Below are 24009 nucleotides of genomic sequence, written 5' to 3' on the forward strand. Positions count from 1 at the left end.
TATTTTAATTCAGCATCCCTGCTTGCAGAGTTGCCTCTGACAGCATTATCTCGTGGGATCTTGGGATCTCAGATGTGTGTGCAGGTGCAATCATTCAGAATCAAGGGAGACCAACTGACTAGAGCAACAAGCTATGGAGCATGGCTATAATTCAACAAACTAAGAGTGGTACATATAGTGACCTTATTGCAACATTGTTAGCTTACAATAATTTGAAGTAACCTACTTACCCGCTCGCAAAGAAGAAAATATAGTCTCATGCAAGTTAAGCGTCAGTGTTTCTCGGATTATGGACTCATAGTTGCAGCTGAATGTTAAACTGTAAACTGCTACCCTCCTCAGACGTGTTTCAGCCTACCTACCACATCCCTGCAAATTCAGCTCCTTTACATGTCTAAATATCTCGCGCGTTCGATTGTCTCGTTCACTGCATGCATGTGTCTCACATAAAATCACCTGACAGAGCTGCGCAAACGCCGCTTTAATCCGAATCCAAATTCCAAAACGATTTCTTACTTGATCACATCATTACAGAGACTGTTAAAATAACGGTTAACAATTGCTGTATGTGTATCCTCGCCTGCTCGCCGCCTCATGGCTGAATCTCCTGGCACTTCATAAGGCTTTCTGAATAAAGAAATGAGGGCAGGTGATGCTGTGCCATTAGAGAGAGAGAGAGAGAGAGAGAGAGAGAGAGAGAGAGAGAGAGAGAGAGAGAGAGAGAGAGAGAGAGAGAGAGAGAGAGAGAGAGAGAGAGAGAGAGAGAGAGAGAGAGAGAGAGAGAGAGAGAGAGAGAGAGAGAGAGAGAGAGAGAGAGAGAGAGAGAGAGAGAACGCGAGAGCGAGCACTGTACTCGCGATTGACGAATACTTGGAGAGTAAATAATACGTCTCAATAGAAATATATAAAAAAGAAAATCATAATCTTGCTTGATTTTCTCTTCTCTCAGATATTCTGTTGAGCTTCTTGAAACAACAGATTACTTTAACACCGTACAATTTGTAAACATGGCACAAATGAATAGAGTTCTGGGAACAATTCCAAGTGGCACATCATAACATTAATTGGTGACAAAGAATTGTGTTGATATATATATATATATATATATATATATATATATATATATATATGAAGAGTTCAGATGCAAAAGCCTCTAAATGCCATTTGAAATTTTCTTCTTTACAGTAATGATGATTTTTATCAAACTTGTATATTTAAGTTCAGTAATTTCACTTAAATAACAATTAATAGGTAATTATCATTGCCATTTAAGTAAAATTACTGAACTTAAATATACAAGCTTGATAAAAATTATCATTCTAGAAGAAAATTTCAAATGGCACTTAGAGGCTTTTGCATCTGAACTCTTCATATATATATGTGTGTGTGTGTGTGTGTGTGTGTGTGTGTGTGTGTGTGTGTGTGTGTGTGTGTGTGTGTATACTCCACACCAACACCACCGTTGCAAAGTCTTAATTTGCCGTGGTGATCATTCATTTCTGAGTGTTTCTACTGTGGACTATTATTTGGTGTTTGATCTTGGACTGTTTCTCTATGTGTGATTCTTTGTCGCCTGCCCCGACCTTTGCCTGTCAATTGGATTGTGATGGTCAGCTACCTGCCCAAATCTCTTGCATGTAATTTTGTACTGTGTATGTTTGCTGCCTCCCTCAACATAGCCTACCTGTTTTTGACTCTGATCTATTAAAGCTACAGATGGATTCTCAGTCCGATGACTCCTCATTACAGTGTGATGCAAAGTAGCTGTTTATCTGTCATTGTCTTTTATCACTTTACTATGGTTTACGTGCCACTCAGGAAAGCCCTATTCACTTTACTTGTCTTTCTGCAGCTGTTAAGTCTCAGTGGAGGTAAAGTACAGCAGGTCAGCATTTTCTAAGTGCAAGTGAATCACTTTCTTACACTAGTACAAGATCACACCTCTGGGATTTAAGAATGCAACAGCTCAGCAGATATAAATGGGAACAGAATGAGCATAAGCCATTAGATGAATTGCCATTGCTTGTTTCAAATCTCAACAGCCCCATTTTTTTTTTTTTTTTTTTTTTTTTTTTTTGGCATGAGCTGTGCCACGCCATACATCATTCGCTTTGGATAATTTAATAAAAAAGACGTATTATTATTATCATACTTAGTCTTGTCTTTGTATTTCAGAGCTGTATATGTGTTTGAGTCACCCTGGACAGACACACAGACTTCATCACCTAAATATGTTCTGTACACACAGATGGATATTTATACAAATGACAATAGTCTACAACTGAATTCACTATTGAAAACTGCACACAATTTTAAATGATGTTATGGTTATCCCCATATCAGAAATTTTCAGAATGGTTCCTGCTTTCAGTCCTGGATTTCAAACCCACAGAACCGCACATTTTGTATGTCTGTCATTGTCTGTCTGTCAAGTATGTCAATTCACTGTACTCATAAAAGGTCAGGCAAAAAGTGTACCTGGATGACTAATTACTTCCAGAGAGATCCAGAAGTGTGCATACGATGGACAATGACGTATGGCGATAGTCATCTGGTACATCCAGAGTACATTCATACTTCACACATTCATACTATATATATATAATATTTTTGCGGTCACAAATTTATTACTTGTTAAAAATAAGTACCTAATCAGCAATTTTGGATGCAGTCATAGTCTTTTAATGAGTTCACACTTACATGTAATCAGATAAAGTATAAATTATGTGTATATGGCATGCTTGCTGTTTGAGGAGAGGGCTCCGAACTCGGAATTTGGAACGAACCCCGAGAAGGCCCTGTTTACACCAAGATGCGTTTTGGTTGATTAAATCTCAGGTAGACGAGGAAGACACATATCGGTTTGCACCTGGTATCTCTTTTGTCCACTTTCAACCACCTCTGAACTGATTTCTTCAAGGAGAGGGTCTGTTTCAGCTTTCTTGATCTAAAGAACAAAATAAGCTTGCACAATTTACAGAGGTGACAGAAAACCATTCAGAAAGGCATCAGTTTTAGTTTCTGCTCTGACAGCCACAAGACCACACCAAACACTGTGAGTGCGTTTTAGAGCAGGTTTACAGGAACTAGTGTTTCTGTATGAGGTTATATAACATTCTTTTATCAGGAAAATCATCTTTAGTGTGGCCAAATTTTCATTATTGTAAGAAGACGTATGTTCCTTAAAATACACGCAAGAGAGAGAAGACAACACGAGAAGGTTAAAACATTCCTTGGATTTGATGACCTTTATTAACCTCAATTCACTCCTCGAACCTCACTCCTCAATTATTTCACTCTTGAAGCCATTAAACTAAATGTATTTATTTTCCCAATCCAAATGGTAGAGACAAGGGTAGATGAAACAGTCACATTTAAAGGTTTTTTTTTAAGTTTTAAAGTCATTTAAAGTTAGTATTTTTATTGACCTCAAATTAGTGTAACTGGGTGTTGTCATGATAAGCATGATTTATCAGCCCGTTCTCATCCCAAGGCGTCATACACTGACGCTTTTGACAAAGCATATAGGCCTACTTCCAACGCACATGGCACACTTTAGCGTCAATATGAGACGCAGATGGGCAAGAAGGTGCCTCCAAGTGGTCTAACCCTAAGCCTACCCCAGACCTAAACCCATAACCGAAGCGTGTTATATTGATGCTCAAGGGTGCCATGTGCGTTGGATGTATATGCATTGTCAAAAGCGTCAGTATATGACGCTTTGGGATGAGAATGCGTTGGTTTTACTTACGTTTTCAATGTGCTCTTGAGTTGGGATATCATTGCACATGCGCAGTCTTTTCAGTTTCAGTTTATAACTTGATCAAGTATTTACATGTCCTCTCAATCTGATTAAAAAAGGAATAAACCACCCCTTTCAATCGGATTGAAATTTCATTTGGACCGAGCTAAATCGGATCGATTGAAGGAGTAGTTCACTTTTAAAAAAAACTTTTGCTGATAATTTACTCACCCCCATAATGTACAATGTAGATTTTAACAGTTCAGTTGCGAGTTGCACTAATGGCTGAGCCCACTGCTCCCCCTCCCTTTCGAAGAAGCTATGACTTTGCTAAAACGGGACAAACATATTGTCGTCTTAAACAGCAGAGAATAACCAGAGTAAGCCAAGAGTGTGAAACATTGTCACTGTTTCAGTCCATTATAAACCACATCATTGATAAAGTTTACAAAGCCATAGTCAGGTGAGGATCAAGGGTCTTAATATATAATATAATAATATAGTAATCATCTTGTTTTTTCTAACAGGATAGTAAAATTTTAGCTGGCTAATATGAATTACTGTGGCTGAGCTGGTAAAAGCGTAAAGCATTGTTTGAACTTGACGCACCCGCATGAGCGCAAAGGTGTGCGCGGCAAAAATGACGTGATTGTAGCAAGCGCCCCCGCCTCCGCATCCCATAAACACAATTTACTACACACAAATTAATAAATAATAATGAATATAAATTGTTGTTTTTTTTTCTCTGGTTTTGAAAACTCTTCGCGATCGACTTAAAATAGTACTAATCAGCTGATTGTCAAAGCTATAACACAGCAAAGGAGAAGAACTAAATTACATAATCCAACTACATATTTTACACCACTGACAAGGGAAAAGTTAGTACTTATGGTGTCTATGGCTAGCTTCTAGCTTTCTGCGGCTTCTCTTTCAAAGTATGAATAAAATACGCTCTGTAGCGCTGTTTGTTCTCTGTTGGCTACGGTAGAAACATGAAGTCACAATATGTCAACTTTCATAGAAGGGGGAGCCCACAGTTATGTAGATATAAATGTCTCATTTTAAGGTAATACAAACATAACAGTTCACTGAGTAAGGTCTTTATACACCACTGAACACATAGTTATGGATCGTATATTGCATTTCTGTCAATAGATCCTCAGAAATATTACACATTGTGCCTTCAATAATTTTGTTTAAAAACGTATGCCCATAAATCACAAACCAACCAAACAAACAAAAACAAATAAATGAAAATCACAAAGTAGTCCTGTTGCTCCTTAAGTTTTGTTGTTGTAAAAAATAAATTATTTTCGTACTGCATAAATAAAATGGATGTCTGGCTTTCAAGGTGTCCAAAATGTTGATATTGTGCTGTCCTCTTGTGTTCACATTGTCAAACTACACTTAGAATGAAAGCTTTATTTTCTATTTTGAATCCTCATTTATGGTTTTAATAAAACATTAAATGATCCAGAAATGATGAAATGTGACAATGTGATTTGCATGCATATTCTGTATATTTCCTTCATATCTCTGTGCCTATCTGTTTGAAACTGTACAGGGCTCGGATGGGGAGTGTGTGAATATTATCACGTGAGATTGTGATTTTACAGAATTTTTTACCGATTTATATATAAAGAATATTTTACTTGAACAACATGAAACAAATTCAAAATATGTGTATGACAGTGTGTCAAGTTAAATAAATAAATAAACAAACCAAAGTTAAATCCAAACTCTGAAACAACCCTACTGACAATATTGCAGTGAAGCTCTAAAAAGATAATTTTATCATTCAGTTAATCAAAAAACGTTTTTTTTTTTGTTTGTTTTTTTTTTTTTTTCATTTCTGCCCTGTCCAGTATATTTGTAGGCCTACATTTGTCACCACAATATAATGCATGGACATTTTTTAATTTTTTTTTTTTCAAAAGCACATTCTTTTTCATGATCATGAAAAAATGTTATTCATTAAAAATGGGATGTCTATTTATTGTTCTGATGTTGTTACTTTTAAATCTGGGTGGAAATATAGAGTGGAAATAGGGATTTACTACTTTGAACTGGCTACTTTGGATGTAGTACTTCTCCAAATTATACTACAGTTAAAAAGTTTGGGGTAAGTACTTTTTTTTTTGTGTGTGTGAAAGGTACAATATGCAGGATTTTTCACCACCAGAGGTCGCCAACCTCTTACAATAACAAAGGTGTTAATTAATGACATATGCATTTAAAATGAATTCTGGATCTTGTCTTCAATCTGATGGATCTTTTATGGATGAGTGAATACATTGATGTTTTAACATGACTGTAGTATGAAGCAGGGTGCGATTGCAAGACGTATACCAGCGCCACACGCAACGCGAGTCCCCACGGATATAAAGGTATAAGGACATTTCATTCTACCGAACTACCCACAAGTGCTGAATTGGGCTTACTCGTTTTCCAGTTCGAATTCTGGGCTCTCGGGATGGCCCCTATTAGTTAGGTCAGTTTATTAGAGCAATGAAACTTGAGATAATGCAGCACTGTTTCCCTTGCTCTAACTGTACGTTCACACCGCCGGCGACTTGCGCTTCCAAAGCGGCCGGAAGTCATTCATTTTCAATGGAAGCTGGCTTTTCTCAGCTGCAAGGAGCGTCAAATCCATCGGCGTAGCGTTTTGGGTGTTTTGAGTGTCAATCAGAAAGTTGAAAGAAGTGTCAGTACACGATCTGTTCCACCTGCATGATCCGTTCTATGCAAGCGCAGTAGACGCAGTAGAAAACTCAGAATCGCAAATGATAATTCTGTTTTGCGATGCTACTTTTGATTTACGACACTTGCTCACAGCGAAAGAAAATGGAATCCAACAGAAGAAATGAGCGAAATGAGAAGTTTGCCCTTTACGCTGCCATTAGACAATATCTGGTTGACTGTTTGGTGGTGGCGGTGTTAAAGAAGAAGGTTTCACCAACTGCTGCAAATTTCGTTATAAGAGGTACGTGAGTGCATAGACATCATCATATAGATAGACGGCCTATCAACGGCTGTTGGCGCAGTCGATGATGCAGGACACATGGTTTGGCTTATTTTAATATTTCTAGTAGCCTAGGCTTAACAGTAATATAATATTCTGGTATAAAATATACAGTGACCAGACACAATATATGATGTATGTGATGTAAGTTAGGATATAATGTATTTTATAAATCACACACTATGATAAAGCAGAAAGAGATAGTTGCAGTAAAGTAAGATGTTTCAATAAGTTGAAGAAACAATTTATGATTTGTGACACAGCACACACTCTCACACACAAACAAACAGACACCCTCACACACTTACCACACACACAGCTTCGAAGTTTGTTGGTAACAGTTGTTTGGTTGTTCCAAACTCATAAAAATTACTAACCTTGTGTGTGTGTGTGTGTGTGTGTGTGTTTGTAAGTGAGCCATGATGCTAAATATCCAGCATGTTTTTAAGAATTTTGAGAGTCGTCTAAAATTCTATTGAAGTGCTGAGCCTGTTGATCGCCAACTAGTAGTGAAATCATCACAGATCCATTGATTTTGGTTGGATTTTTATATTTTTTTTCTGTGGATTGAGCAAGTGGAACTAAAATGCAGAAATACTCAGATTGTATTCATGAATGTGTGGTGCTGTTAGTGACTTTAATAAGGTCAAAGGCATAAGATAAAAAAAAAAAAAACCTGTATATGTTGGCTTCTTGATTGTAACTCTCGATTAATGACAATTACTGTAATTCGAACTGAACGAAAACATTTGGAGTTTCGCACCGACAAAAATCGTTGTTGCCTACACCATGTTATCCTCTTTTTAAAATTAGCACCCTGTTGACTTCAATGGCGTAAGTTCTAAACCTGCTAAACCTCCTTAACATTATTACTGAATATAATACTCGTTTAGAAGACAGTACAAGAAAATGGTAATGATAAATCATACACATTTTTCCTCATTATAGCTGTGTTCATTGTAAGAAAGCCCTTTGATCAGTGAATACTATAAATGGCTAAGTTGAAGCCTCGGAAATTCCCAGCTGAGTGTCTCACAGATTTGTTGAGGTGTGACATCACTGTGGAATTTCCGCCAAAGTGCCGCTATCTGTGTGATCTGTTTGTCTGCTCGATAAACAACAGACATTATGAATTTTCACCTCAAGGCACATTCTGCTACCCAGACAACATTGCTTTAATGCGACACTATCTTTATTGTTCAGAGGTGAAAGAGCCTTTATTTTATTTATTTTTATTTTTTATTTCACACATTTGTCTCATTAAACTGTATTCTACAATTTATTTTAAATTAAGAATAGTGAAGGCATTTTATGGAATATGAAGTTTATTCAAATACAAAATTGGCAGTTTTAAAAGAGAAAACAAAAAAATTATATTTTAACAATAGAAATAATACAAAAAAGGCACATATTTTTGACCCTCTGACACATACAAAAGAACCACACGCTGAAATGTTTAGTCTGACTGCTCAACACTGACATCTACTGGGCCTCCTTCTCATCAAATCTGTTTGTTTAGAACAATGTTCATACATCACTACACTTTTAAACAGGCTATTATGTCAAGAAGCGCTAATTCAAAGCATACATAAGGAACAATCACATATACAGTCTACTGAAGGCCCCAACTTATTTCAGTGAAACAGTTCCAGTTTTTTTTTTCTGTACATTGTTTTACTTGAGAAATACCAAACATCATTTCCTTTATGAGAATGAGCAGTTTATGATTTTCACTTAAGTAATAGTATTTGCCCAACAGTTATACAGTATATCGATTGAACATCTAATTCTACAACCAGAATGATAAAGATACATTTAGAACAATACGATATTCCCCTAAAATAATTTAAGAAAATTATGAAAACAGATGTACAGTCCAATTAAATAGTATGGTGAAAAAAAAAAAAAAAAAAAAAACATTCAAGAGCAGCACCTTTTGTCTTGAAGGACAATGCTTTATGACCAAGACAGTGTGATTTATGTTGTTCTTTAGCATTTCCCTCCTCTCCTAAGTTTTCTTTCTTTATCCTTCCAAGACGAGAAAACAGGAAAAAAGTTTTCAATCTGTTCCTACACTTGAAAGATAAGGGAACAGGAAGTGTGTTTCCTTGTGCTCACACAGACAGGAAGTTGACATTTTAGTGATGAAGCTGGTCATTTTAAACAAGACGGTAGAACAGTTCTTGGCGTGTAATTCCCTACAGGAAAGGGAGAAGGTGGCTTCCACATATTGTGCCCATGGTTAAAGGGGGAAATAGGTTTGTGCACAGAGGTAAATTGTTTAAGGTATAAAGACAGTTTACATTTTTTTTTTTTTTCAATGGAAGGAGATCCTTTTGTCCATTTAGTCTTGAATGAAGGATGAACAATATTGTCAAGACACTGGCTGGCTTGCAACATGTTTTGGTTTAACAATCATCAAAATAACATTTAGCAATTTCAGCCTTGCATTATTCTCGTTTGATGCTGTTAAATAGCCACACTTATGATTCACATTGTAGTACAGTTATTGAAACCAATTCTCGCATTTCAACAGGCATACAACTCACTACACATTTCCTGAGACGTCTGCAATTGCCTTATTATGGTTGACCTTTGAGATTTGGGGTTTATACATAACAATCGATGTGCTGATGATTCCTGTCAAATAAACTTGGAGTAGCCTTTAATTCTTTCAAAGTACTGTTATCACCACTTCCTCTGTTGCTCCCACGGCAATACAGTAGTTTTCCTGATGAGAAGAGTCTGCTGAACAATGCTGGCTTACCAATTACTCTGACTATTAGTCCAGAAAACATTTGTATACATAGAAAGAAAAAAAAAAGATAATCACAAAATGAGGGTTTTACAGAAACATTGCGACTAGTAACTTTCACGTTTTGGTAAATTGGATGCAAATTTGTATTAATTTGTCTATTTACTACTCCCTGACAGTTAGGTTTAGGGGTGGGTAATGTTTTCACACAAATCTTATCATACGAATTCATATAAATTCTTTATCAATTTGCCAAAAAGTAAAAAAAAAATGGTTACGCTTTTCCATGAGATTGGATTGAGTAATACAATAGGCAATTAGGAGGAAAAAACAAATCCTCCACAAAATAGTGAACAAGGAAGTACTCGTATATTGTGTTAAAACAAATTCAACTCTGCTATAAAGATAATACAGCCTAAAAGTGAGTTTGTCCAACCAGTGTTCAATACTGTTTTATAAAATTCCACCAAGACAAAAACCAGTCTAAAATACCAAGGCAAGTTATTCTACCAACACACACTTATTCTATGAAAATTACAAATACAGTAGTGGTGCTCATCATAATTTCATAACAATGCTTGAAGGAAACAAGTATTGGCACTTCTTAATCACGATCTTAAAGGGACCCTTACAAAAATTCCCTTGAAGAGAAGACAGCAGTCTCCATGTGTCTTCCTGGGACGGTCACCTGATGACAATGGGCTTCAATATAGGATCAATAGGAGCTATCGGTATCAGAGCCGTCTACTCCATAGAGCTGAGCCAGGGTCCTGAAACGAGGTCCCCACTCATTTAAGAAGTCGTAGTCCAAATTGGATCCACTGGAGGACGAGTCCAAAGAGCTGAGGGAACCGGCCAGGGATTCAGATCCCTCATAACCATAGATGTGTAAAGTATCGTAGGGAATCCCATCACGGTCATGGTCTGCCTCATCCTTCTTTACCTCGATCATCATGGCCATGTCACCCTTACAAGCAGGAGGTTTCTTCACTATAGCATAAATCGAAGGCCCCACGCCAGGCCGAAAGCTACTGTCGTGACAGGCGGAGGTCAGGATGGAGACGTCATAACCATTTGTGTCCATCTCTCCACCGCCTTCTTCGTCATAACTCACCAGCTGCTCGTGGATCTCGCCAGACGACTTGGTGACCAAAACGTCATTCTGATAGCGCCTCCGCAACACAATGAGGATGACAATGACTAATATAAGAGAAATAACACAATATCAATATAATCGCTGTTTTTTGTCATTCATTCACAAATAATCATTTGAACATATTCCAGTTTATTTCTGTAATCTAAACTCATAATGAAATTTGTATTGACGGCACAAGTAAATAAACATAAAGTGGAACCTGTTAGAATTTCAAAATAGCCGTAGTATTGAAAGTCTCTCACTATCACGGGTTTACATGAACCTCAACACTTTTCGTCTATCTCATGGTGTGACTGCAGATCAGTGGATTGGGTAACACTTTCGAATACAGTTCCTTCGTTAATGAATAACTACACAAGAACCAATGAGTAACACAATATTAACAATCTAGTAACTATTATTAACTAACAAGAAACTCTGATTAACGAACTAGTAAGTAATAGCGCACAGACGAAAGTGGTAGTTCACTATTAAGTAATCAATAACTACTATTTTTTAATACTTCCCAGAGAACTACTGAAAAAGTTTCTTAATAATCTAGTAACTACTATTAACTAAAATAAACTCTTATTAATGAATTAGTAAGTAATAGCTTACAGATGAAAGTGTTACTAGATACTTCTGTGGGAATTACTAATTATTTGGATTCGTATTATAAAGTGAAGATCATTGGAACTAACTAATAATTACTCAAGTGTTACTAAAGACATTTTCTAAAAGTATGCTAAAGTTCACCAAAAATCTCCAACGTTTGCACAAATCATGACTAGATCATGTAGTAACACTTAAGTAATTACTAGTTAGTTCTAATGATCTTCACTTTATAATACGGATCCAAATAATTAGTAATTCCCACAGAAGTATCTAGTAACACTTTCATCTGTGAGCTATTACTTACTAATTTGTTAATCAGAGTTTCTTGTTAGTTAATAATAGTTACTAGATTGTTAATATAGTGTTACTCATGGTTCTTGTGTAGTTATTCATTAACAAAGGAACTGTATTCTAAAGTGTTACCGTGGATTTTTTTTTATTATTATTGTCATCACTTCTCTCTTGTTTCTCACATACGCAAATGTAAGCATACACTTCTATTTCAGAAAAGGTGTACAGACGCAAATAAAAATGTCTTCATCATACTTCATCTGCTATCAGTACCATATACTGCTAGGTACACTTTACATTTACACTTATGCATTTAGCAGATGCTTTTATCCAAAGAGACTTACAACAGAGGAATACTATGCATCTGTAGTAATACGCACCATTGAGAGTTAATAATAACGTACAAAAGTGTAACTTTTAAAAAAAGGTACCGCACCACCAGTAACATCTTTTGTTTCTTTAATTCTGAGAGTGCACAACATCTCATCACATACAGTGAACTAACCAACAATGACAATGACAGTGAATGTTGAGCTAGTGCCTCTCTTACATGCTCTTATTTAGACTGTTCGGTCCCTGGGTTATTTATACAATTACACCACTTAAAGGATCCAAAGATTGTGAATTAAACAAACACCATCCCCACTTGGGAAATTACAGAGAAAAGCCTTTCCTCAAAGACAGGATTTAAAATGTTAGCATGTATTATTAATATGATAACTCTCATGTCATGTCATGAATCCTTCATAACCTGTTTTGCTGGGCCTAATTAAATGATCCCCTTGGTTTTTAAAAATGTGTTTTCTTTTTTTGCCTTAAACAAATAAACACAGAAGAATAAAGAATGTGTCGTTGGCCTTGCAAGGATATCGTTGCAACAGAAAGAAGAAAATCAAATGAGATAAGAGATGTGTGTAAACGTACCCAGGATGGTGACGATGCAGAGAAGAATGGCTAAGAGGGCGCTGACGCTCATTCCGGTCTGGGCGTAGGCCATACAGTACTCCATCCGTCGTTCCGGCTGACATTTGCACACTTTAATCGGGAGTAGGTTAATGCTCTTCATTTCTGGTGTGCCTCCATCAGTGATTTGGATTTCGAGCACATGTTCCACTGAGTGCTCTGTACTGAAACCTCCTTGCCTCAGTATAATGCTCGAAGTGTTGTCTACAATGAATATTAATAATTGAAGAGATGCAGTCATTCATTTTACGCTTATTCAAGGGAAATTACTGGCTATGTTTGCCACAGGTGCAAAGCACAATAATTTTAATCAGCTGTGCTATTGTTGTCATTGAACTCTGCTTTTGTTTTCTGTTGATGCTTTGAGGGAAACGTTGCTGAGATTCTTGTGACAGTTCAATGCAACCAGGCTTAAGAATATCCCATTTCACACAATAGTAGGAAGAGTAAATCTTTACTTTGGCATTCATGTGGCATGAAATGAAATGCTATTCCAGCACATTTTGAGGAAAGCCAGTTGCAGCTGTATAAAGAAACATTCTGTTGTCACTGAATACATGGCTAGGAATAAAATAAAATAAAATAAAAATCTAGATTGCATTAATAAATAATTAAAATTATGTACACTACTGTTCAAAATAAACATTTTATGAGGTGACTAATTCATACGAATTTATACTAACTCACTCGGACGAATTCGTCCCATTTTTCCTTAATCGTAAAAATTTCATGAGTATAGCCCAATTCGTGTGAATATGTACGAATCACCTAGCCCTGACCCCACCTCTAAACCTGCCCATCACTGGGGTTTATACAAACCAAACTCATATGAACTCGTATGAATTTGTTCGAATTGGACGTGAGATAGCGTTGGATTTTTGGTAACGTTTAATTTTGAAGGTCCACTTTAGACATTCTACTACTGCTACTACAAGTCATTATAGTATAATAGACTGTCTGCTTAATATCTGCTAACGCTTTTATTGTGATGATCCTCAACAGACATTCTACTGACTATTAGTAATTTTGCAACTACTTATACTAACCCTAACTTAAGTTAAGTTGGTTGACCTGTAGTTGGACCATTGAAATAAAGTGTAACCATATATATATATATATATATTGAGAATGAGGAGTCATATTTGGGCGGGGTCTGAGCCGGTCGACCATGATGGTAGGTGACGCTATCGGTTACCAGGGTTTTTATCGTTTTTTAACGCAGCAGTTACTTCCAGGCATGGTAAAACAGTGCGGTATTGCGAGAAACTCCTCTACTACCGAGCTAAAAACACACGTAATCAATACTGTTTTGTCGTGGGAATCCTACCAACATGGCGGAAAGGGGAGGGGCACTGTAAAATGACGTCAACTCCTCATTCCCAATATATATTTATATTTATATTTATATATATATTTGTTTGTTTGTTTGTTTATTTGTTTTTTGTTGTTTTTTTAACTGTTAATTAACTGTGATGACAAAGCAGAATTTTCTGCAGTCAGTGTCACTTCAGTCAGTGATCCTTTAAAAATCATTTAAACATGCTGATATATAATTTTTATTCAAATTAAACTCCAAGACATGTGTATTAGTTCTAGTCAAGGCAGCTTAACAACCTTTCTGCCAGTTTAAAATTAGGAATCTGTCATTTTATTTCATTATACAGCTGGGAGGAAAGAAACCAGTGTTCTGAAAATGTTCCTCAGTCTGGCAGATTTAGAACGTGGAGTGTCAGATCATAGATTTATTGTGCAGGGCTGCTGCTTTTAGAAAGCGTGTACCCAATGAATTTTAGAATACTTTGGTGGGTTTATTTCTATTCTTTTTATGCCTGATTACACTAAGAATAATCAGCAGTTAGTTTGCTTTGGAGTAGTTCAGGGACTAAGGATAAAACAATCTTGATGTCTATCATGAAGAAAATGTATACAACTCAATGTTACAAAAATTATCCCATTTATAATGGTGGAGAAATTGTTTGAAGAGGATTAGCACCCCTCTATGCAATTGTAGTGAATATAATTTTTCTTACCTTGGTTATCTTGAAGGGAAAAGTTTGAGCTCTTTTTTGCCAGGGCGAAGCGGAACCTGCCTGAATTTTCATCCTTGTCGTAGGCACCAATAGTCCCAATGACCTGCAAAAGTGTAATAAAATAAAGATTATGGAAATAGACATCTAAAGGAAAGTCATTTTAAATTTAATAATGTGAAATGTATTTAGGTAATTCCTTACTGTTCCAGGTGTATCAGTCTCACAAACATACACGTAGCTCCCATTAATTAGTTCTGGTTCATTGTCGTTAATGTCAAGAACCTTTAGTTTAACCATTGCATAGGACTTTAGGCCTGAGAAATCAGAGAAGATAAAAGAAAAAAAGAAGAAGTTTTTTTTTAACAAATTGTCTGTGATAATGATAATGATGATGATGATGATGCGATGCCTATTTTATTTAATCTTGTCAAACCTATTATTACATACTTCTATTTGTCTATGAACTCAATCAAAAGTTAATATTACTGCTGCTTGTCTAGTTTTTTTTTCTTCTTATTTAAAAACAATTTAACTACCAATTTTTGCTACTGCGTTCATTTTAATTTAGCCGAAGTACTGGCCAAAGTTGCAAACAACAACAAAAATGACAATAATTAGCACAGCTTAACAAAACAGTATCCAGATGTCATCCAGTTTGTTGGATTTCTTGAAACAAATCCTTGATTAGATCATTTAGCCAGAGCTAATTCAGTGACCTTTTGACCCCCCCAGTATATTCTTAACACTGAAATCTCAATAACCCGAGATTATTAAGAGTTTATATTTTGGAAACACAAATACTAAATGTTTGGACACACTTACTGTACATTAATTATGTAAATATGATGCTAATAAAAAGGCTTACACTAAAATTCTTAAATTATTTTTACAAATATAAATTGTGCTTGTCCACAAATTAAACATTTCATTTAATAATATTAATAAGAAAATAAAAAGTGCAACTTATTGCCTGAAAAAAAAAAAAAAAAAAAAAAATTCCTACCATTTGGTTTATCCTCATGTGCTGTAACCTGGAATGTGTGTAAGGATTCTTGCTCCCTGTCCAGTTGCCACTTCAAAGACAGATGTCCTTGTACAGGATCCACAGCTACAGGGCAGTTTGGGTCTTCAATAGAGTACCTAAAGGGATCATTAGATTCATTTTTGGTCTTATTTCCATCTGTTTACTCAGTACAGCAGAACACAGAAAGCTTTTCATCTTTTTTGATACATGAATAAAAATGCAGGTCACTTTATACCGTATTTTGTAACCGATACTATCTGGATCCCTTGCTGAAACAGCTCCAATGCGGGGGTTCTTGAAGGGGCCCTCGTAGATGCTGAACATATATTCAGTTTGGCTGAAAACAGGTGGTTCGTCAACATCAATTACATTGATGGAAACTTCTGCTCTCTTCTGCAGGTTTGGTCCTTGGTTATCTGTTTTTGCAGACACTGTGTGCTCGTCCACGTTTACACTAAAAGTGTACGACTTTACTTTTTCGTAGTCAAGAGGCTGTGAGTGTTTGGAAAGAAAAAAATAGGAAAATAACAATTAAAGTGCTTAAATTTAAACTTTGATTCAAATCATTAACAGCATTGCACAGTCTTAAATATTCAAATCCCCTTCCCTCTGTTCTTTCAGAAATTGACTTCATCACATTACTTAAAACCAGTTTATATTGCTCTAAAGCTTTGTCAAGAAAGCTTTTCTTGGAACTGGAAAACATAACAATTACATTTATTAAACATCAAACATTGGTTAAATTTACTATAGAACATGGCAATGGAAAAAGCTTGTATAGCTTCTTTAGAAAGAAAGAGCACTGGAGTCTATTTGGAAATGTGGTGCTTTAGAATGCTTTAGGTCCCTTTAGAATGCTTTTTGTTTTTTTGGGGGGGAGTAGAGGATTTAAGGATTAGGTTTCCTCCTGATGGTTACTTTTGCGAAAACCCTGTTCGGACATTGCCTTTGTTACTTTACATTCTTATATAATATGATTTTTTTTTTTTTATTATTAAACTTATTATATATTAATCTGCAGGCTTGTTCAGAATTACAATGCACCAGTCATAAAGTAGAAGTAATTAAATGAATTATTTTTAATATTCGGTTATTAATTATTATTTATTTCAGGTATTGTTATTTTTTGAACTGTAAAATGCAGATTACATTAAAAATGGCAGTATTTTCACGTTGTAAAATACTTTGTGCTAGACTATGTTTTTGAGTAATAAGGGAAAAAAAACAGCATTCTAAAAAAAACCAACAAGTTGGTTAATAACTTTTGTGGAAACCAATTTCCACGTTTTAAAGCTTATAATACTTACCACTTTAAGGCTAAGAATTCCATCTTTCTCATTACTTCGTTTGATTTCAAACATTTCAGCATAATGTTGTATATTAAAAGTAGGATCTTTGTTTTGTATCTCGTCTTTGTCCTCCACCTCTAATATCCCAATTTTAAATCCGATTTCGCTGTCTTCTTTTACATTAAAATGGTATTTTCCTGCAGGAAAAAAAAAATAATTACGTTCTGTTGGCACTGACTCTAAAAGTAATTTAGTCTAACACGCAGTGAGTCTTTGCAACATATTCAGTTACAGTTTTTAAGTTGACTTACCTTTCTTGAAGGCGGCAATGTTGTCATTTATGTCATTGATGTTGATGGTCACAATGGTAGTAGCAGAATTCCCAGCACTAACACTTGGCATATCTTTGGCTTGTATAGCAATTATGTACTGACTCTGTTTCTCACGGTCTAGGTCACTTCTCAATGTAATGATTTCACCTACAAAAAAAAAAAACAACAAAACAAAACAAATATATATAATGTTACAAAAATAATTCTATTTCATAAACTAAGTAAATGCTGTTGCAAGAAAATCTATCTGTCTGTCTGTCTGTCTGTCTGTCTGCCAGCCAGCCAGCCTGTCTGTGTATATATATATATATATATATAGTTAATAAAACATCAACCAGGACAACTGTTTTTAACATTGATAATAACAATATAATAGTTAATAAAACATCAACCAGGACAACTGTTTTTTTACCATTGATAATAACAATAAATGTTTCTTGAGCAGCAAATCAATATATTAGAATGATATTATAAGGATAATGTGACACTGAAGCCTGGAGTAATGATACAGAAAATGCCCTCATTGGAATAAGTTACATTTTGATAGATTCAAATACAAAATAAATAAATACATTTAAACAGTTTAAATTGTACAAATATTTAACAAAATTACTGTTTTTAATAAATTTTTCATCAAATAAATTTATCCCTGATTAGCATAAAATATTTACTACTGGCCCCAATGTTTTGAACGGTAGAGTGTGTGAATATAATTCAAATATACACCTTCATGGTTGATGTTGAAGAGGTCTGTCCCATTTAGCAGTCTGTACTCAATCATTCCATTTTGAGTGGTGGGATCATCAGCATCAGTCGCATTTACTCTCATTACTATTGATCCTACAAACATAATGTAAATGTAAACACACACACACAAAAAAAAAATCATAGTTCCAATGAACTTTTTCTTAGTGTAACTTGATAAGTTTCGATATAGATAAATGTGAGAAGTGTACTGATTTTTAACCTTTTTTATTTTGCATAATATAAAATAATGCTGTTATTTGTATTATTTTAGAGTATTGCAGCATCCACATTTCATAAATCCATGATTTCAAGCTCGAGTTGTATCACATCATCTGTCTTTCTTGGTGAATCTGTCTGTCCACACATCTGGCCACCATGGAAAAAAAAAAAAAGAACTTTCTCTGTTTACCTGCTATAGAGGACTCGCTGATAGATCCAGAGAGGTCAGGTGGAAAAACAGGGCTATTGTCATTAAGATCCATGACCACTATAACAAACGTATCATCTTTGTCCATCAACTTCCTGTTTTTAATGTTGATTATTGAAGCTGAGAGTTTGTAGGTACTTTTCTTCTCCCGGTCCAGTTTTGCATTGACGAAGATATCCCCATTGTCATTTACAGAAAAAATGCCATTAGCACCTTCTCCAGAGAGATTATATCTCGTGAACTCAGAGAAAAGTGTATTCTCCAGCTATAAAGAGAAAGGGGTATAAAAAAGAAAGCATAATGTCAAACAATGATATTAAAGATTATGTGCATTAGGCCTTTCTATATACAGGGGTTGGACAATGAAACTGAAACACTGGCCAATGTTGGAGGTTTCACATCTATATGCCTGGCGGCCAATCTTCAGAGTGAAGCACGGGTGGATCAGTGATGGTTTGAGCTCCAATATCATGACAATCCTGATTGTATTTGATGGACACGACACTGCCGAGGACTACCAAACCCTTCTGGAGGATCATGAGCACCTGATGCTCAAACCGTGTATCAGCATGATCCTGCACCAACACACACAGCAAGACATGTGACAGAAGGGTTTGATGAAGATGAAAGTGACGTTGAACATCTCCCATGGTCTGACAGTCACCAGATCTGAATATTATTGAGGTGTTTAGGAGGAGCGAGTCCACCAGCATCATATAGTGACCTGGACACTGTTCTGGAAGAGGAACGGCTCATAATCCCTCTGGTCACTGTGAAGGACTTCTATCTGTCAATTGGTGCTGTATTTGAATGCAAAATGAGGCCCTCACCATTCTAACAAATTATTGTGTAGTAAAACCAGGTGTTTCAGTTTTTTTGTCCAACCCCTGTAGTAACACATCAGAACACTCTTCAATAACCTTTGAAGTAGATCTTAAAAAGTAGTTGATTAGCATAATATTCAAACTAGCACGTTTAGAACCTTTACCTTTCCAATTTTTTCAGGTAGTTTGTATGAAGGTGCTTCCTCATGCACATAAAGTTTATCCCATTTCCAATCTCTCTTATGTCTTTGGAGTACTGTGCTCGGCATGGAGGGTGTTTTCAGAGCTTGCTGGACATCAGCTCCCATACTGAGGGTACATAAAACGACCAGGATACCTGCCCAGCATCCAGGCTCAGTCATCTGCCTCCAGGCAGACAGTTTCATTATCTATGGACCATGTGAATGGAACAACAAATCACACATATATACATTAATTAATATCTTTAAAACATGGTTACTTTAGCCTCACAAAACTAGATGTGTTAAATAGAAAGATGTGTTAAATAGAAAGAAATGCAAAAGAAAGAAAGAAAGTCCTTATCATATACTAACATTTTAAAAGAATCAGTTGATACAGTGCAATTATTGTGTACATAAATTTTACTTATATGTAAAAAAAAAAATCAATTAATTTCTGCAACATACATCAATTACACTGTTGACTCTTCCCTTACACATTAATCCATCCTTAAACCCACCCTCACAGTAAAAAAAGTTGCTGCCTTAATTTAGTACACTCAACTTGGATGTTTCAGTTATTTCAACTTAAATGACATTTAACTGACATTTTAAAAAATGAGTTGAATCTTGTATAACTTGTACAAAAGTTTGCTTAAGTTATTTTGATGTTGTCATAACTTATTTTCATAATTTTTTTTTTACAGTGCACCAAACCTGTCCCTAACCTAAGCAGTATCACACATCAATAGCAGGTGTTTTTGCGTTAACAAGTACATTGTACCAACTTTTTAGATGTTAATTACACCTAATATAAGAAAGAATGAAAGAAAGAAAGAAAGAAAGAAAGAAAGAAAGAAAGAAAGAAAGAAAGAAAGAAAGAAAGAAAGAAAGAAAGAAAGAAAGAAAAAAAGAAAAAAAGAAAGAAATCCCTTGTTATCTCTGACTATAAAATCCCTTCATTATTAATTGTCTTACTCATTAGGATTCCTCCTGTCGCACAATCTTTCAACTGCATGCTTTTAAATCATGGGAAACTGCAAACTCTGTGTGACACTGTAAAAGCCTATACTAATACATTATCCAGACTACTATGTGCCTGAAAAATTCAGAGGATATTCCCATCCCAGATAACACGCTTTAGCTTGATGGACCATTCTTATGTTAGACTCATTTAGATTATTATATTAAGATGAGGTGGATCTTAATGCTTCTTAAGTGTTCCCAAATTGCTAAATCTTGGGGGTTTTGCTTGAGACTCTTTCACTCAAAATGATTACTTTCACATTAGATTTAAAATACCATCATTCATAACAACAGGTTCAGAAATGTATGGGTATTGCATAAGAAATTTATTACAATTTGAGTTCATTCCTACTCAGATGTTCATGTTTATTCATGTCTGATAAAATAATAATAATAAAGTAATAATTATAATAATAATAATAATAATAAATTAATAAATTAATTAATTAAGGACAAAAGGGAAATACTGTTCATTAGCTTAATAAATAACTTATTTTCGGCAAATGTAAATGTCAAAATGCCAATGTCCCAGTACAATACACTCAATGGTTCAATGAGATTCTATATAAAACTCTAGACTCAGTTTTGAAGAACTTTTTATGCCAAAACAGTTCTTTATTAGAAGAAATCTAAAAATGAAATAAGTATAAATTAAGTAAAACATAATTTTGTGTATAATGGGCTATTTAAGATGTGTTTATTGTTTAATTTGTGTTTAATAGGCTATTTCAAAAAACATATTTTAAGTATGTTTGAGTTCAAAAAAGTAAATTAAAACTTTAATGAGTATACTTTTATTGTATGAGCAGTGTTCAATAACAAAGCATTCTCACCCCAAGGCGTCACCTTTGACCATGCTTCAATATTTGACGTTTTAGGCGCCCTTTAGCGTCACTTACATGACGCGATCCTACGGCGTCATCTAACTGACGCTAAAGGAAAGCGTCAGTTAGAGGACGCGGTTAGGTTTAGGTGTGGGGTGGGGGTAGGGTACACGCGATCCTAGGGCGTCATCTAACTGACGCTAAAGGGCGCCTAAAGCGTCAGATATTGAAGCATGTCCAAATGCTTCCCAAGGCGTCAGTTAGGTGACGCCTTGGGGGTGAGAATGGGCTGTCAATAAGTGCTAATATTTGATGTAACAGATCACTGGATGTAACAGCACCACTTCACTTATCTGTGTTTGCTATACTTAATTCCAAATGCTGATTCTGCTTTGGCTTCTTTCTGTTTCATTGATACAAAATATTGTACAAGCCATATTGTTTTCAAAAGTTTGGTAACTCGATTTTAACTTCTTGTCTGTTTAAACTTTTGACAGGTGTCTATGGCTCATATTCAGTTAGAAGTACTTCTGGTTGTTTTATATTGTGCAATATTAAAAACCAAAAACAACAGCCTTACAGCAGTTAGTTTAACACTCTCGAGACCCCAATTTGCATTACATTTCTCATCTGAAACAAAGTAGATTATTTCCAGTCAAACAAGTCTGAAGTTAACCATCACATATTTTTCTTCTAATTCCCACCCACATCTTTCAGCATAACATTTTTGTATTATTATTTAATGCAGTGCTATCAACAGCTTTCTAGCTGAGACACAAGACTATATTGAGACTCAATATGAAGAGTTCAGATGCAAAAGCCTCTAAATGCCATTTGAAATTTTCTTCTTTAATGATGATTTTTATCAAACTTGTATATTTAAGTTCAGTAATTTCACTTTAATAACAATTAATAGGTAATTATCATTGCCATTTAAGTGAAATCACTGAACTTAAATACACAAGCTTGATAAAAATGATCATTCTAGAAGAAAATGTCAAATGGCACTTAGAGGCTTTTGCATCTGAACTCTTCATATAGTCCCATTACATTGACACTGAAGTGTTTAATACAAAAAAAATTCTTTACATTACTAAAAAGCACACCCACCTCTCTCTCTCTCTCTCTCTCTCTCTCTCTCTCTCTCTCTCTCTCTCTCTCTCTCTCTCTCTCTCTCTCTCTCTCTCTCTCTCTCTCTCTCTCTCTCTCTCTCTCTCTCTCTCTCTCTCTCTCTCTCTCTCTCTCTCTCTCTCTCTCTCTCTCTCTGTGTTTGTGTGTGTGTGTGTGTCTATGTGTGGGCTTTAGATTAAAATAGGTTTAATCATGGAGCAGCTTCAAGCAATCTGCGGTCTGCCTACTCTCTCCTCTAGGAAATTCAGCCTGATATACAACAACTCTCCCTTCCATTATATCCCATATCTTCCATGTCACAAGTTCCAGAGACTAAAGGTGTCACTGTCTGATGTGTGTGCATTACACCTGTTCCCACCTCTGACTCATCTGGTACACCTTACATTTACAACTATATGCATAGCGTCAAGCATGTTTTATATTACTTATAGACTGAACTGTTCTGTTTTACATGACCTTTAATAATCTGTATCATCGGCTTTCATTGTCTGATAAGACAGAACTGATTTCTGCATCTCTTGAACATTATTCCTGGGGCATATGGGATAAGACATTATGAATAACCTGCTGTGCTGTTTCACGAAAAAGCAGGACAGATGGTGAAAGGATTTATTATGGTTTCTCTGTCTCTAAGTAATATGTTACATCCAGATAAGTTCAACGTCTTCCCATGGGCAATCAGTGTTCCTTGGGAATTTCCTTCCTATTAGTCCAGGAAGCATCATTCAAATCAGAGTTTTTGTTTTATTGAGATAAATTTTAGAAATTTGACTTAATATAATTTAAAGTAAATCGCACACATACAGTAAATATTATTCAGTCATTAAAATATAAACATTTTGAATGAACTTCATGGCTTTGACTTGAAATATATCACTACAAAGACAATATATATATATATATATATATATATATATATATATATATATAAGCATATATATATATATATAACATATGCATGAAGAAAAAAAAAACGCCTACCGGTGTCTTGGTCCCTTCAACAGTCGTTCTTGATTTGAAAATCCCCTTTGATTTGAAAATCAAGTTATATCCTCCTCAATTTCAGGTCAGCGGTATCTGTTTCCAGCTGCATGTGAACCTGTCTGAGCTCAACAGAGCTGCTCACTGGACAATCAGGCCACTCCAGTGGCAAAAGTGATCAGCCCAGCCCAGCCGTTCCTCTGGCCGCTTCCTGTTATTGTCCCTGAGCTCTTTAGTCCAGCTCCAAACCCCTCTCTGGAAAATCAGATAACATTCGCAGCCCCCTGACCACCAGTAGCTCTGTGAGGCAAGCGGCGCATTACACCACTGAAGGATGGAGAGAGAGAGAGAGAGAGAGAGAAAGAGAGATGGGGAGCGAGTGCAGAGAGAGATACTGAGGGGGTCGGAGGTGGGAGATCATTAAGTTTCAGCTCGCTCACTGAGCTTAGAGGAAACCAAAAGTGATTCATTATTCAAACCTATAGAATAAAGAGCATGATAAACAGGTTAATGGAGTTATAGTAATCCTCAGAGATTTTCCTCAGAGTGATATTACATTTTTCAGAGGCTGTGACTGTCATATCTGAATCTGTGATCTTGTCTAAACGAGTAAGTGAGAAAGGGGCGGAGGACCGGGGGTCTACTCGTGCATTCAGAGGAGGGTAGAGTTTA

General features: G+C 35.7%; 2 protein-coding genes across 3 annotated transcripts in view; both read right to left on the reverse strand.

Annotated features, from left to right (window-relative positions):
* bean1 (brain expressed, associated with NEDD4, 1) overlaps window positions 1-663 on the reverse strand; it is a 62254-nt gene extending 61591 nt beyond the window's left edge. The window contains exon 1 of one of the 2 annotated variants that reach the window (XM_039674472.2): window positions 457-663. The gene's annotated coding sequence lies outside the window, so the exon portion shown is untranslated. Of the gene's footprint in view, window positions 1-230 lie in introns of both variants that reach the window. The other variant, XM_039674471.2, reaches the window with a different exon arrangement.
* A 7406-nt stretch (window positions 664-8069) lies between these two features.
* cdh5 (cadherin 5) lies at window positions 8070-23647 on the reverse strand. Its single transcript, XM_039674469.2, has 12 exons — window positions 23338-23647; window positions 19361-19585; window positions 18355-18637; window positions 17925-18038; window positions 17178-17345; window positions 16885-17063; window positions 15813-16069; window positions 15557-15693; window positions 14755-14867; window positions 14554-14656; window positions 12485-12727; window positions 8070-10719 (listed from the first exon to the last, which is right to left on the reverse strand). Exons 2-12 carry the CDS (start codon window positions 19580-19582, stop codon window positions 10235-10237), a joined length of 2304 nt encoding a protein of 767 aa, XP_039530403.2. The 5' UTR covers window positions 19583-19585; window positions 23338-23647; the 3' UTR covers window positions 8070-10234.
* Between the last annotated feature and the right edge of the window lie 362 nt (window positions 23648-24009).

The sequence above is a fragment of the Pimephales promelas genome, chromosome 1 (genome assembly GCF_988280905.1).
Source record: "Pimephales promelas chromosome 1, fPimPro1.hap1.1, whole genome shotgun sequence".
In the NCBI taxonomy this organism is placed as follows: domain Eukaryota; kingdom Metazoa; phylum Chordata; class Actinopteri; order Cypriniformes; family Leuciscidae; genus Pimephales; species Pimephales promelas.

Excerpts from the sequence above, each read along its gene's own strand:
- cdh5 (XM_039674469.2), bottom strand. The coding sequence starts at position 19,582 with ATGAAACTGTCTGCCTGGAGGCAGATGACTGAGCCTGGATGCTGGGCA. Across the intron at positions 15,694-15,812 it reads AGTATCGGTTACAAAATACG|GTACTCTATTGAAGACCCAA; the intron begins GTATAAAGTGAC and ends TGATCCCTTTAG. Across the intron at positions 10,720-12,484 it reads CTGCATCGTCACCATCCTGG|TCATTGTCATCCTCATTGTG; the intron begins GTACGTTTACAC and ends CTCTTATATTAG.